General features: G+C 43.8%; 1 protein-coding gene across 6 annotated transcripts in view; it reads right to left on the bottom strand.

The window, feature by feature from the left end:
- Positions 1–12,859, bottom strand: part of PDLIM5 (PDZ and LIM domain 5) — a 131,609-nt gene extending 118,750 nt beyond the window's left edge. For 3 of the 6 annotated variants that reach the window (XM_059844133.1, XM_059844137.1, XM_059844138.1), the window contains exons 1-2: positions 12,743–12,856; positions 9,798–9,933 (exon numbers count right to left, since the gene is read on the bottom strand). In XM_059844133.1, the coding sequence (XP_059700116.1) occupies positions 9,798–9,893 (96 nt within the window). In that variant the 5' untranslated portion in view covers positions 9,894–9,933; positions 12,743–12,856. Of the gene's footprint in view, positions 1–9,797; positions 9,934–10,609; positions 10,746–12,664 lie in introns of those variants that run through there. The other 3 variants (XM_059844139.1, XM_059844134.1, XM_059844136.1) reach the window with 3 other exon arrangements.
- Between the last annotated feature and the right edge of the window lie 7 nt (positions 12,860–12,866).

Genomic DNA, 12,866 nt, shown 5'->3' with positions numbered 1-12,866 from the left:
CACATGCAAATTGTAGACAAACAATCCCATGAACCTGTCACCCCGTGTCTTCCACAATATAATGCAAAGTCTAGAACCACAAAGAGAAGAGGTAGAAAACACTGAACTCAAAACTACATCTGGCTTGTCATGTATAAGATGCACGTTAAATAGAAAAATCTTTAATAGCGGATGCACTATAAACTTTGAGATTGAGCTGCTCTGCTTGGCAGAGGGAGCTTTTGCACAGCAAAGCTGCTTTTGTTTTTCAAGGTTTCTGAACAAAATGTTCTATAGCTAGAGTTTCCACCAAAGTGATACTATCTTTTTAATAACAAAAATACACCTTTGTGTGTACATTTTTCATATTTGCAGCATTTTGCCTTGGCTCCACAGAATCTTTTTTAAAAAAATCTCAAATGATATTGCTACCAATACAGCACCACACTTAGAGACACTTGGATCATTTTCTCCACAGCCTGAATAAATTTTGGGTGCAAGATTAACTAAACATAATCCAATTACACTCATAAACACAAAAGCTAAATAAACAGGGAATCTTACCCTCCTGAAATTGATGCACTCTACGTTAATCCAGGCTTAGCGTCTAAATCACTAGTCAGGTCTTCAAAAGAACTATGAAATAATTAGCACAAAATAAAATTTTCTGTTGCCTTCCCAGGGCAAGTACTTCACATTGTTTTATTACTTGTCAGGGAAAAAAACTAGATACTGAGTTAGATCATTCCTTAATATAGCCCAGGATAAGTCAAACTTCTTTCATATCCAGTTAACATGCAAACCATTTGACCTTTCCAACAGGACTACTAGAGACCTGGCAAGATCTACATTTTAGCCTATGGGACTTCACACAAGGCATTACATTTTACTTTAGGGCTTTGCTACAGGCACAGCTGACAGCAATTGCAAGAGTTCATTCACTCAAATATTTTCAACTATCTTTTGCATTTACATCTACTAAGCTTAACTGTTTAAGCCGAAGTTTCAAATTAAAAAGTAACTCAAAATGAGAAAAAAACTGTAATACTAATCCATAGTGGTAAAATATTATGGACTATTCCACTTGAAATTTTCTGGTCTACAAGTCTCTGTGCTCTGTGGCCACTTACCCAGTAGTTTTGATGTAAAATACAGTTTTTGGTGCAACGCTTATTGATCTGCTTTAAGGGTGTGTATCATGGTAAGATCATCAACTGACTGCATGCCATTTTGTCCCCATACTACTTCTCTACTTGGGATAGCATAAACAAGCAGCTACACAAAACTGCACTGGTGTCCTGAAGTGACAAAAGATTAAAAGCTGCTGCATGTGGGACACCACCTGAGGTGTTGCCGGTCTTTCAACACCGACAGTGTTGAAAGGTGAGCAATGGAAGAAGCAAATAAATGGGAAGAGGGAGGGAACCCATATCTGCTCTTCTGAGAAAAGATAGTACCTCCCTTTGCAAATTCAGCTTGAGGACCTCACACAGCAAGGGAACGTGAACAGGTACTTCTGTCATATTTTCACTGCTGTCACTGCCCTGAAGACTTGAGTCATTCAAACTCACGGAACACAGGCCTTAGCAGTGGCCTCCATCCCTCCTATCTCTATTCTTGTAACAGCACCTCTAGAAGCAAACTAACTTGACAGAACAATGGGCTGAGGTGTGAATGAGGTTCAACAAGGAAAAGTTCCTGTGCTTGGGTCACAACAACCCCATGAAGTGTGACAGGCTTGGGGCAGTGGCTGGAAAACAGCCTGGTGGAAAAGCACCTGGAGATGCTGGTTGACAGCAGTTGAACATGAGCCAATGTGTGCTAGTGTGTGCCAAGAAGTCTAATGGCATCCTGGCTTTTGTCAAAAACAGCGTGGCAGCAGGACCAAGGAAGGGATTGTACCCCTCTACTCATGACTGGTGGGGCTACACCTTGAATCCTGGGTCCAGTTTTGGGCCCTTCATTACAAGAATGACACTGAGGTGCCAGAGAGTGTCCAGAAGAGGACAAGGGAGCTGATGAAGGGTCTGGAGCACAAGTCTCATGGGGAGCAGCGGGGGAGCCAGGGGTGTTTAACCTGGAGAAAAGGAAGCTCAGGGGGACATGATTGCTCTCTACAGCTACCTGAAAGGAGGCTGTAATAAGGTGAGAGTCAGCTTCTTCCAACAAACAAGAAGGACAAGAAGAAACAGCCTCAAGTTGTGCCAAGGGAGGTTTACATCGGATATATAGAAAATTCTTCACCAAAGGCGTTATTAAGCATTGGAACAGGCTGCCCAAGAAAGTGGTTAAGAAAGTGGTTGAGTCACCATCCCTGGAGACATTTAAAAGATGTGTAGATGTGGCACTTCAGGACATGGTTTAGTGGTGGACTTGGCACTGCTGAGTTAGTGGTTGAACTCGACGATCTTATAGGACTTTTCCAACCTAAGGGATTCAATGATTCTATCCCTCATATTTGTTCAAACTAACCTCAGCCTCAATTTTCATTTTTTATGACCACTGGCAGGAAGAATATCACCTTTCCCATATTTCCACTGCCTTAGGCATATGAGAAACAGTTTTCTCTCACACTTTCCCTTATATTGGTAACATATGAAATCTATTCTCAAAAAGTCAAAACAAATAATAATTAAAAAGAAAAAAAGCCAACAATGTTATCTCCTGGCTCCATACCAAAGCCAAACAAACAAACCTTTCAACACCATGTCTCTTCTCACAATGCCTTTTGATAGCCATCGGCCAATGAATAATGAGAAAAACAGTTACACTAAAAATAGCATCTCCAAATGGTGGGGAAGTCGACAGAAGCTGTCAGGCCTCCAGGGCGAGATACTTGCAAAGAAAACATGCCTAATATTTTGCAGTTACTATTCAATAAATGCTCCTGTCTTTTGGCCTCTGGAAGGACTGCCAATTTTGCATCTGCTCTGAACATCTAATCAGAGTTTATTTTTTCACTACATCTGTCTTTAAGAAGTAGACACTGCAAACAAATACTTTAATTTTTCCATCATGAAATATTTAGCTTATATTCCTCATACTGTAACTAAACCTTCACTTATAAGGGAAAAAAGAAGAACCAGCATTTTTTAATGTAAAAAGAATGTGCTCACACATAACATCAGACATCCCTCAGCTACAAACTCTTTGGTTCCTTTTTCTCCCAGTACAGCCAGCTTCACCTTTGGTGGAATGACATCAGCAGAGGAACTGGTTTTTTAAAACTTTTCTTCCTACTCAGTCTGAAGAGGCTGTCTAACCAATAAGGTCACGAACAGAACAAGATGCAGACACTTTTCTTACGCCTCTTCTCCCCCACGCCCTCCCTTCTTCCCAAGCCCACACACCAGTGCTGGTCTGTCATTCTTTAAACCACACAGCAGAAGAGACAAGGGAAGGAAAACAAATGGTCAGAGGAAACAGCCCTTTTCCCAATTTTCAGCACAAAGGTGTTAAACTGTAGTGAGACAAGAGGCAGCTGGGAAATTACACCCATACCAAATGATCTCTCTTTCCATCTTTGAGGAATGAGGTTTAACTGAAGAGCTCTCTAAAGACAGTTGCTTGCAACTACACTAACTCTGAAGCACTAGCCAGCACTCTTAGGACTTTCTCAACACTTGCTCATATTAAACTACTTGAGCAGCTGGGAACTTTGTAATTATCCAAAGGAAAACCTCTGCTCCTTCAGGACTTGGTGCACAGAGGATGTAGACTTTGGCACTGGTAGCTCATTTGTCATTGTCAGTATATTTTTCAGTAAACCACATCTTGTAAACAACATTAAACTGAACAGAATAACACTTCTTGCTTGGTATCTTGGCAAATCCCATTCACTTCATAAGCACTGATAGCTCCTGTAAAATACAGCATTTGCTGCCCCAGGAGCAGCATCAGCAGGTACAGGCTGCGATGTCTGACAGCATCTCTGACCTGTGTCAGGAAGTTACAGAATTACAGAAAGGATAGGATTAGAAGGGATGTCTGGAGAGCATCTGGTTCAACCCTGCTGCTAAAGCAGGCTAACTTGTGACAGCCAGCACAGGATTGTGTCCAGGTGGGTTTTGAGTATTTCCAGATAAGGAGACTCCACAGCCTGTGTCATCAACCTGTTCCAGTGCTCTGCTACACTTGAAATAAAGAAGTATTTCCTCATATTGAGATAGAGCCTCCTGTGTTTCAGTTTGTGTCTGTTGTCCCTTGTCCTGGGCACAGCCTATGTCTTCTCCAGGATCAACTCTCTTGAAACTTCCCTCAAAAAGTGATGCTCCAGTCCCCTAGTCATCTTCATAGCCCTTTGTTAGCCCCCCCCAACATTTACTTGTCTTTCTTCTACTGAGGAGCCCAGAACTGGGCACAGCACTCCAGATGCAGCCTCACCAAATCTCAGTACAGGAGCACAATCACATTGCTCTTCCTAACGCACCCCAGGATATCACTGGTCTTCTTGGCCACCAAGATATGCTGCTGGCTCACGGAGTTTGCTGTCCTCCAGGACCTCCAGGTCCTTCTTGGCAGAGCTGCTCTCCAGCAGATCAGTCCCCAGCCTGTGCTGGTGCATGGGGCTGTTCTTCCCCAGGTGCAGGACCCTGTATTAGTGTTCTGTTGAACTTCATTATGTTTCTCTCTGCCCAACACTCCAGCCTGACCAGATCTCACTGAATGGCAGCAGAGCCTACTGGTGTGTCATCCACTCTTCCCAGTTCTCTACCATGAGCAAACTTGCTGAGGGGATGCTCTATCCCTTCAACCAGGTCACTGATGTATAAGTTGAACAGGACTGGACCCAGGATTGACTCTCAAGGAACACCACTGGCTGCAGGCCTCTAATTTAGACTCTGTGCCATTGATCACAACCCTGAGCTTAGCCAGTTCCCAATCCACCTCAGCTGCAGTAGTGAAATGCATCTTCAGCTGCATTTTGTGCAAACCATCAGTAACAAATCAACCCAGCACACCAAGCCAGCAGCTGCCAGCTAGGGTTTAGTTAGGAGCTCTCAGCAGCTTCCAAGATGAAGCGTAAAGTTACTGACACAATTATCACTGGCCAGGCCAGCAGTTCTAATATTTCTCTCCTATTGACATACCTGCTTGAAAGAGTATTTCCCCAGCCCACCATTAAAATAACTTATTTCATACTTGCACAAAACTTGATTTTACTGGAAATGACACATACAGCTTAATATAATAATTCACACAAACACAAGGGCAAGAGGCTCAGCCAGACTCTAGTCACTCAAAGTTGACATGCTCCAGGTCCACTCAAAACATCATTTTCCTTTATTGTCTTCTCACTATTTTCACACATATTAATGACCTCCCAATACCAGCATAAAGAACATCAGGATGCTCGTGTGGGATGAATACTGAGCAGCTAACTTGCTGAACTTGCACATTCCCTACTTCATCCCAAGGTGGGCTGCTCTCCCACCTACTCCTTGAGTGTACTTTTTGCCAACAGACTTATTATCATGAGTATTCTGTCAACTATAAGCTTGCAACATCAACACAAAAACATCCTTGAAACAGCTGAAATAATGAAAACTGAGAAAACTGCAAAACCAAGTGGTTATTTCTGAGGCAGGAGCGGTGCTTGTTTGTTTTGGGTATTTTGAGGAAGAAAAGTGATCAGTGAAGCAGAAAGAAGCTGGGAGAAACATACTGAAAGAAGCTGCAGTAGAAAAACAGAGCTGTCAGTCAGGTCAAGCATTTCAACATGACTGTATTCCATTTAATTCCTACAGCAAAAGAAAAACAGCAAAACATCTTCTGAAAGACAATAGCTAAACTTGTCACCAGAATGCAATAAGAAAGTAACTTACATATAAGAAAATGTCTGATGTATTTGCATTAGGTCGGAAGGTATATATTGCCTACAGATTACATTAATCTTCAAACTATAGCTTTGCTTGAGTATTTCCTTGTTTCTAGTCATAAATATTGCCATAAAACAGAGAGAAGTACCTTTTAGAGACTACATTGCAAAAATTTTGATAAGCTACTAACACATCAAGCACACATTTGGAACAAGTATCCAAACCTCTCACAGGTCATCCCAAAATAATGAATGCATCATCAATACCAAATATCATTTATTTCAACCTTCAGAGAACAGCAGTTTTGACAGTTCTAATGTTAGTCAAGCTAACTGAGATTATTCTGGCTTTGTTAAAGAAGCATGGGGAACTAATCAACTCACCAAAAAATAAAGCAAATATAATATTACTTCAAAGTTGAAAGAAGCATAGGTAGTTTTAAAAGCTACTGTGCTGCACTTAAATAACAGAAATGTAGTAGATAGAATTAACCCCAAATTCTGTTTATATAGAATTTAGCATGCCTGAGAGCCACTTCATGAATCCTACCTAGCAATATATTGGAGTGCTTTATTTCCAAAATGCATTTGTTCCTTTTATTGAATGAGAATAAACTCCCGTGCAAATAAATCTTGTTCTCATCTCCTCTAGATTTCCCTTTGTTTTATGTTTGCATCATAGTATAGGTCTTGAAGGAACAAGGACAACAGTTGCTTCTTTAATTAATGTAAACCACCATGAGGAAACAGTAAGAACAGCAACTCAGAATAGTCTAAGTTTGCACACCTGGGCTCTAGTAATTTCTGTATTTGTCACTGCAGGCTAGCTGCTCACAGTTTGCAATCTCTCATTACACAAATGCCACCTCAGAAATCAGTACATGGAAGCCCTACAGTACACTTACATGTGGCAGCCTGAGCCACTTGAACTTGGCTGTTAACAAACCTCAACCCACCCTTTATCCCTTATTACTTTCAGAGCAACTTCCTTCCCACGGGCCCTTGCTTCATGGGAACCATACCGCCCATCACACTCCCACCACCCTGCAGCAGCTTCCCAGTGTTAAATTCCTGACCTGTGCAATGGCACTCTGCAGGGCTCAGACAAGTGCCTTCACCAGGCAGGGAGGAGGACTGGGAAAAGCCACCCTGTTGAATCCCAGCCAGATGCAAGTTCATGAAACAAGTGCCACATGCATTTGTGTTTTATGGACATGTATACATGTCATGTATGGGCACATACCTGTGTACATATATGGTATATACTTACACTGCTATGTGCAATAACCATCACATCACAGCAACCCCAGCTTATTGCTTCCCATGAAATGTGTACAGCTGTATAATTAAACATAGCAACTTCACAGCACTCAGCTATAAAAATGACTGGCATTACCCTGCAATAACTGTTGCTATTGGTTATGAAGTTCTGACTAGTCTGCAATATACTAATTTATGAAAAATCAAACACTACCCCTGAACTAATGTTAATCTTAGCTGACCATAAGAATTTCAACTGAAGGACACAAAACAGGCTCATTTTACCCTTCAGAGGCAACAAGGAATACACCCATTTAAACTGTATCCCATCCAAACTCAAGTGACTTACTAAAAACTTTCTTCGAGGAACTGTGAGATCTTAATTTGTTCAAATCATTGGTGAAGAGATTAACTTTTCAGATAAACATCTTCAGAAACCGGTCTATTCTCTGTGTTTCATATACTAGGCTTTATTTAAACCTAATTTCAAGGAGTTTAAACTAAAGCAGGAAATTAGCCCTCAGCAGCCCAGCATTCATCTTCAGCATCTAGAGGACAAATTAAAAACAAAACCAAACCAAAGAGTCCTCCTTGCCAAGGAACATAATTATGCTGTCTCATTACTGTTTTGCTGAAATAATTTAATTAGCAGCCTTCAGATACAGGAAGGAATTTATGCTACATCAGGAAAAGAACAGCTTGGGGGGGTGAATTGTACACAGTGTTCTAGCATATCAGGAACATGGGTGTTGAATTCTTCCAGTAAAAACTATCGGGCCAAAGCTGGATTGGCATACCAGAACTAAGCCCTTTTTTTGATCCAAAGGAGGGGGGAGGAAATAAAAAAAGGCACCAGGCAGTCTAATACTTGCATACTTTCAACTGCAAGTAGGAAGACACAGTGCAGGAGCAGTCCTGAGGTGAAGTGGAGATTGTGCTTCCCCGCCCATGCACAAATTAAAGCTCCAAAACCACACCAGACCCTGTCTTTCATTATGTTCTGCTCTTGTGGGCACTGACATTTGTCATTAGGGAATCCCATAACGGAGGCTTTTATAGGTAGCTCTTGAGGCCAATTCCTCCAGGCTACTCCATGCGACAGCGAATTTGATTCCTGCAATAAAGTTGGAGGCTAGGCTAATTCCAACATATGTTTCCTCTTTTAGATGGGAAGCCTGCTTACAGCAGGACTGCACTCTAGATCTCCAGGATAACAGAGGCCTGTAGAAAAAAAGGATTACCCTTTCCCAAAGCTGGTTGTTTCACATGGCTGACTGCCTATAGTGCTTAACTGCTGGTCAGTATCACCCAAAGGGACCCTGGGCAGGCAAGCTCCTGTACCATCAAATCAGTAGAGTTCCATCCACATCCCCACTTCATATCTCTCATTAGTGTACAAGTAACCAGCTACTGAACAAGAAACTGAATTACAGTTCAGTTTTAAAGTCCCTGCAATCCAGGAACAAACTGCTTTTCAACCCCTTATTGTCTCAGATATTAACTGTCTGAATCAGTACACAAGCATTTCTACAGCTCTCCAACCTATTTTAGCCATATTTTAGCCATATAAAAAGAATTTTTCAGAGCCAAACTGTACTTTAATTTCACCAGCATAATCCAACAGTGGATAAGATAAACCAAGACTAAACGAACTGGAAGGGTTTGAAACACTAGTTAAGATTAGCTAAAAATATCACCATGATGCATAAACCCAAATAGAAACCTGCTCCATCTCCCAGGGCAGTATCAATTCTGCCATCCCAACAGGTGTAAAAAATAATTCATCTTTGTCACTAAACTCCATGAAAATGCAGAAGAGAGAGGAGAGCTGTTGACAGAGGAGGGGCCACTTGTATATAAATGACTCCACCTGGCTAATCAGATTTAAAGGTATCAGGGTACAGAGCCATTAAAAGCCCCTCCCCTGACTTAGAGATTTCCAATGATCCTAGAAATTCAAAATTGCAAACTTTGTCCCCATATTTTATGCAAAGTGCTTCAGCCATCTGCAAAAGGCTTTGAAACTTAGCCCACAGTGAAAGACAAGCCTTCCTGAAAACACAGTTTTAAAGTAGGAAACTAGTTAGACAGTGCTGGGTACAAAGATCATATTTGTTTTGACTTAGTTCCTTAAATCCTTTGAATACCAGTTCAGAGCACATACTCTATAAAACACTCATGAGAAACTGGCAAGTTCACTCAGGCACATATTGATGAACTGCTATTTACAACTACTGTCATTTAAGTACTTTTTTATTACAAATAGTAGGATTTGTAATAACAGACACCACAAGATCCTCGAGCAGCTAAGAGCTGCTGAATAAACAAGTGTAACAGGAGTGATTTTCCCCCACTGCTTCCCATTTGAAATGCACAGGCTCAGCCCAGCAAAGTAAATTGCTTGTTTCCTGTCAGCCTTCAACCTCCACATCTTTATTTTCTGGATGGGAACAGGGAAGGGAATTCGAGGGTAATTTCTTTTGTTATTTGAATAAACAAATGCAGATAAAACAACCATTTCAAATGAACAAGTCCTTCCTGAGCTAATTTTCTTGGAGCCTTTAAACAATAAAGATTTCTTTTCCCCTTTCTATCCCTCACTCCCCGACCCCCAACAGTCCTCCATGCCACAGGGCAAGTAGAGCCCCAGTGTCTATAATTAATGGCTTTGTCTGAAGGTTGTGGGTTGGTCACAGCATAACAGATACCCACATGCAGGAAAAGAAGCAAATGTACTTACTCGTGAGATAGACAGAGGCACATTGAAATCCTTGCCCCCTTGAAGCCTGAAACCCCAGGGAGCCGGCCCGACCAAAGACACGCTGTAGTTGCTCATGATGTTTAGTATTCACGGACCAAATCCAAAGAACTGATGCCTGCAGAAGAGGATTAGAGATTTAGTTTAAAGATGATAAAAACAAAAGGCACTGCCTGCAATTTCGAAAACCTTCTCTCTTTGGCTGTATTCCTCTGCCCCCAAAACAGACAAAAACCCCACACCAGGTCTGTCACGACTTGTGCTTTTATTCCCCATATGTTGTTTCCCTCCATAGCTTAGGAAGAAACAGAACTTGGAGAACTGCCAAAAAGTCTGACAACTACTTTTTACTAACAAAACACTGTGTGGGGCAGGGGTGGTAAAACCATCCGGCATTAAAGCTCAGCTTAAAAAAAGTCAATATTGAGACAAGCATGAATTGATAGCATCCCTTAAACTGAAGTATGGAAGACATTAGCACTACTAGCACATTCATTTCTAACAAAATTAGTATCATATGCTGCCCTGTCATCAGCTCAAAGCTTCTTTCTAAACACAACAACGCCAAAAGCATCACAACTTTGCAGTTAGTCAGAGGAAAAAGTTCCTGTAACTTTTTTACTTTTATAGCATCGCTTCATAGTGGCAAAACAATATCACAGACGAGACAGGTATTAAAACCAACCCTCAAAATGAAAGCCATGAACTAAAGCAAAATATCCACAGTCACAAATTAATGCTGAGGAAGCAAAACCCAAGCATCTCCCTCTCCACAAATGTGGCTAACAAATTACCTTTAAAAGGCAACTGAGATATTTAAGCGCTGTTCAGCGTCAAAGATAAGGGCTTCAGTTCCACCTCAGATAAGCAACGTTACAATGACATCTTAGGTAGTGGATGCCGTCTATTTTTGTACAGTTGAAGCCCGGCAGGAGCACACCAGGGCAGGCTGGTGTAAGACTACACCGGGGCACAGCCAGATTCCATACTCATATAGGGACATTTAAGGTGGACCTTCAGCCAAGCAGCAGCAGGCGGCTGCACACCCCATCAAACTCTGAAAATCCCGGTTTTAGTTGTTCGTACACTGCAGGGGACCACGTTAGTTTCTCAGAGGCGGTGGATTTTTCCAAATAGAGCCCACCCACCAGGAGCATGAGAGCAGGGCAGTCGCACAGCCCCCATCAATGCAAGGATGTCACTCCCCGGGAGAGTCATCCACAACGCACGTTTTTGGGTTCACCTCCCAAAGCAGCAGAGATACCCTGCCAACACTGTTTTCTAAATCAATCAGTGAACTTTATTCACACCGACGGCCACTCAGGTAACCAGAGCAGGACTTCTGGCATTAGACAGCACGATATATAAAATATATATATATTAGGAAGCAGAATTTGGAGCTTGTACCAGAGGTGCCAGGGCAACCGGGCCATTCCCAACCCACCACTGCCGGCTGGCATCCAGCAAAGGGGCAGCTCTGACCCCAGGCTCTGATTCAATCCACCCTTAAAAACTTCAACAAGCACCAGTGAACAGAAAGGAAAGCACACAAGACTGAGCTCTCCTGAGGCTAAAGAGGAAGAAAAGTACCCGCCAAGTTCGAGCTAGGATGCTTAGGAGGCTTGCTCACCACTAAAGCTAGAACTAAGTTGTTTAATTGCCCTGCACACAGAACTCTTTTAAAAAGAGGATCTGAATTAGTCACAGATTTCTTTCTTCATAAAAATACACATTCTGTTCACTCCCGCTAAATGAAAACCACTGCAATGGCAGGTCACTGTAAATTATAAGACTGCAGAAAAGCAAAACACATCGACTGACCAGCATACAGTGTAGTGGTTTCACACAGGTGAGAAGGCTTTATCAGGCAATTGAAACTAAAGCACCTGTGTAGGTTGTTTGTTTTTTTGACCAGGCATCAACTAGTTACACCTACAGACCCATTAAAAAAAAAAAAGAATTCTGTTAGGAATTGATGTCATTCTTTTTCACTTGTAGCAACTAGAAATAGGAGGGAAGAAACTGCGCGCTGAAATACCGTGCATGACACTCAGCATCACTCATCCTTCTTTTCTCACCCCCTTAATTCCGGTATATCTGCATCTCTAGCTTAACAGATACACCAGGAAGGCACGGCAAACTAAGAAGACCACCCGCTCAAAGTTTTATTTAACAAATTACTTGAAATGTGCCAGCTAAAGAGAAACACCGGGAATCACCAATCTCGCTTCACATGCGGAGCACTCTGCAAACAAACCAGCTAAGGGTAAAGTCGTGCAACTTTTCTCTAGACGATCAAACGCCCGGTGGACCTGCGTCTGGAAGGGGGAATTTCAAATCCCGGGCCGAACGCCGGCCGCACCGCAGCCGGCCAGAGAGCGGGGCCCTCCTGCCCCGGGGCGGCCGTGCCGGAGGGACGGCACAAGCCCCCGTACACCCCAGCAGCCCGCTCTGCCCACCTCCCCGGGATGAGAAGCCCCACGGCCAGCGCAGGCTGGGGACCAGAATTCCGCCCAGGAGCGCTCGGTCTCGGTTCCAGGCGCTCCCACAGCCCCAGCCGCCCGAGGGGCACCCGGCGTGCAGCCCCGCGGGTGCCCCAAAGCCCGGGGAGCGGGGCACACCGGAGCCCTGTGCCCGAGCAGCCCTAGGGGCACAGCAGCGCTCGGCTGAGGGCGAGGAGCCCCGCAGGTGCCCCGCAGCCCGGGCTCCCCGAGGCGCTGCCTGGGGCCGGGCCGCGCCCCCGCCGCACCCCGGCACCCCGGCCGGGCGCTCCGCCACCACGGCAAGCTGCGCTCCCTGCTTACAGAAGTCAAACGAAACGAAAATAAGCACGGAGGAGCTTTACAAACCGCGCCCAGCCGACGGACTTTTTGCCTGATTCCCCCGCTGGTTATTTTCCGTTCGCTTTCTGCCGCCCCGGCACTCACCCGGCGGTGCGGCACAGCGCGGAGAGGCGAGGACACCGCAGCGCGTCTGCGAGGCGGCAGCTCCGTCCCCTCGCTCTTGTTTTCACTTCCGTCTCCCGCCGCTCCTCCCCTGGCCCGGCCCGGC

The sequence above is a fragment of the Haemorhous mexicanus genome, chromosome 4, assembly GCF_027477595.1.
Source record: "Haemorhous mexicanus isolate bHaeMex1 chromosome 4, bHaeMex1.pri, whole genome shotgun sequence".
Lineage (NCBI taxonomy): Eukaryota > Metazoa > Chordata > Aves > Passeriformes > Fringillidae > Haemorhous > Haemorhous mexicanus.
This window is presented reverse-complemented; position numbering and strand designations above follow the sequence as displayed.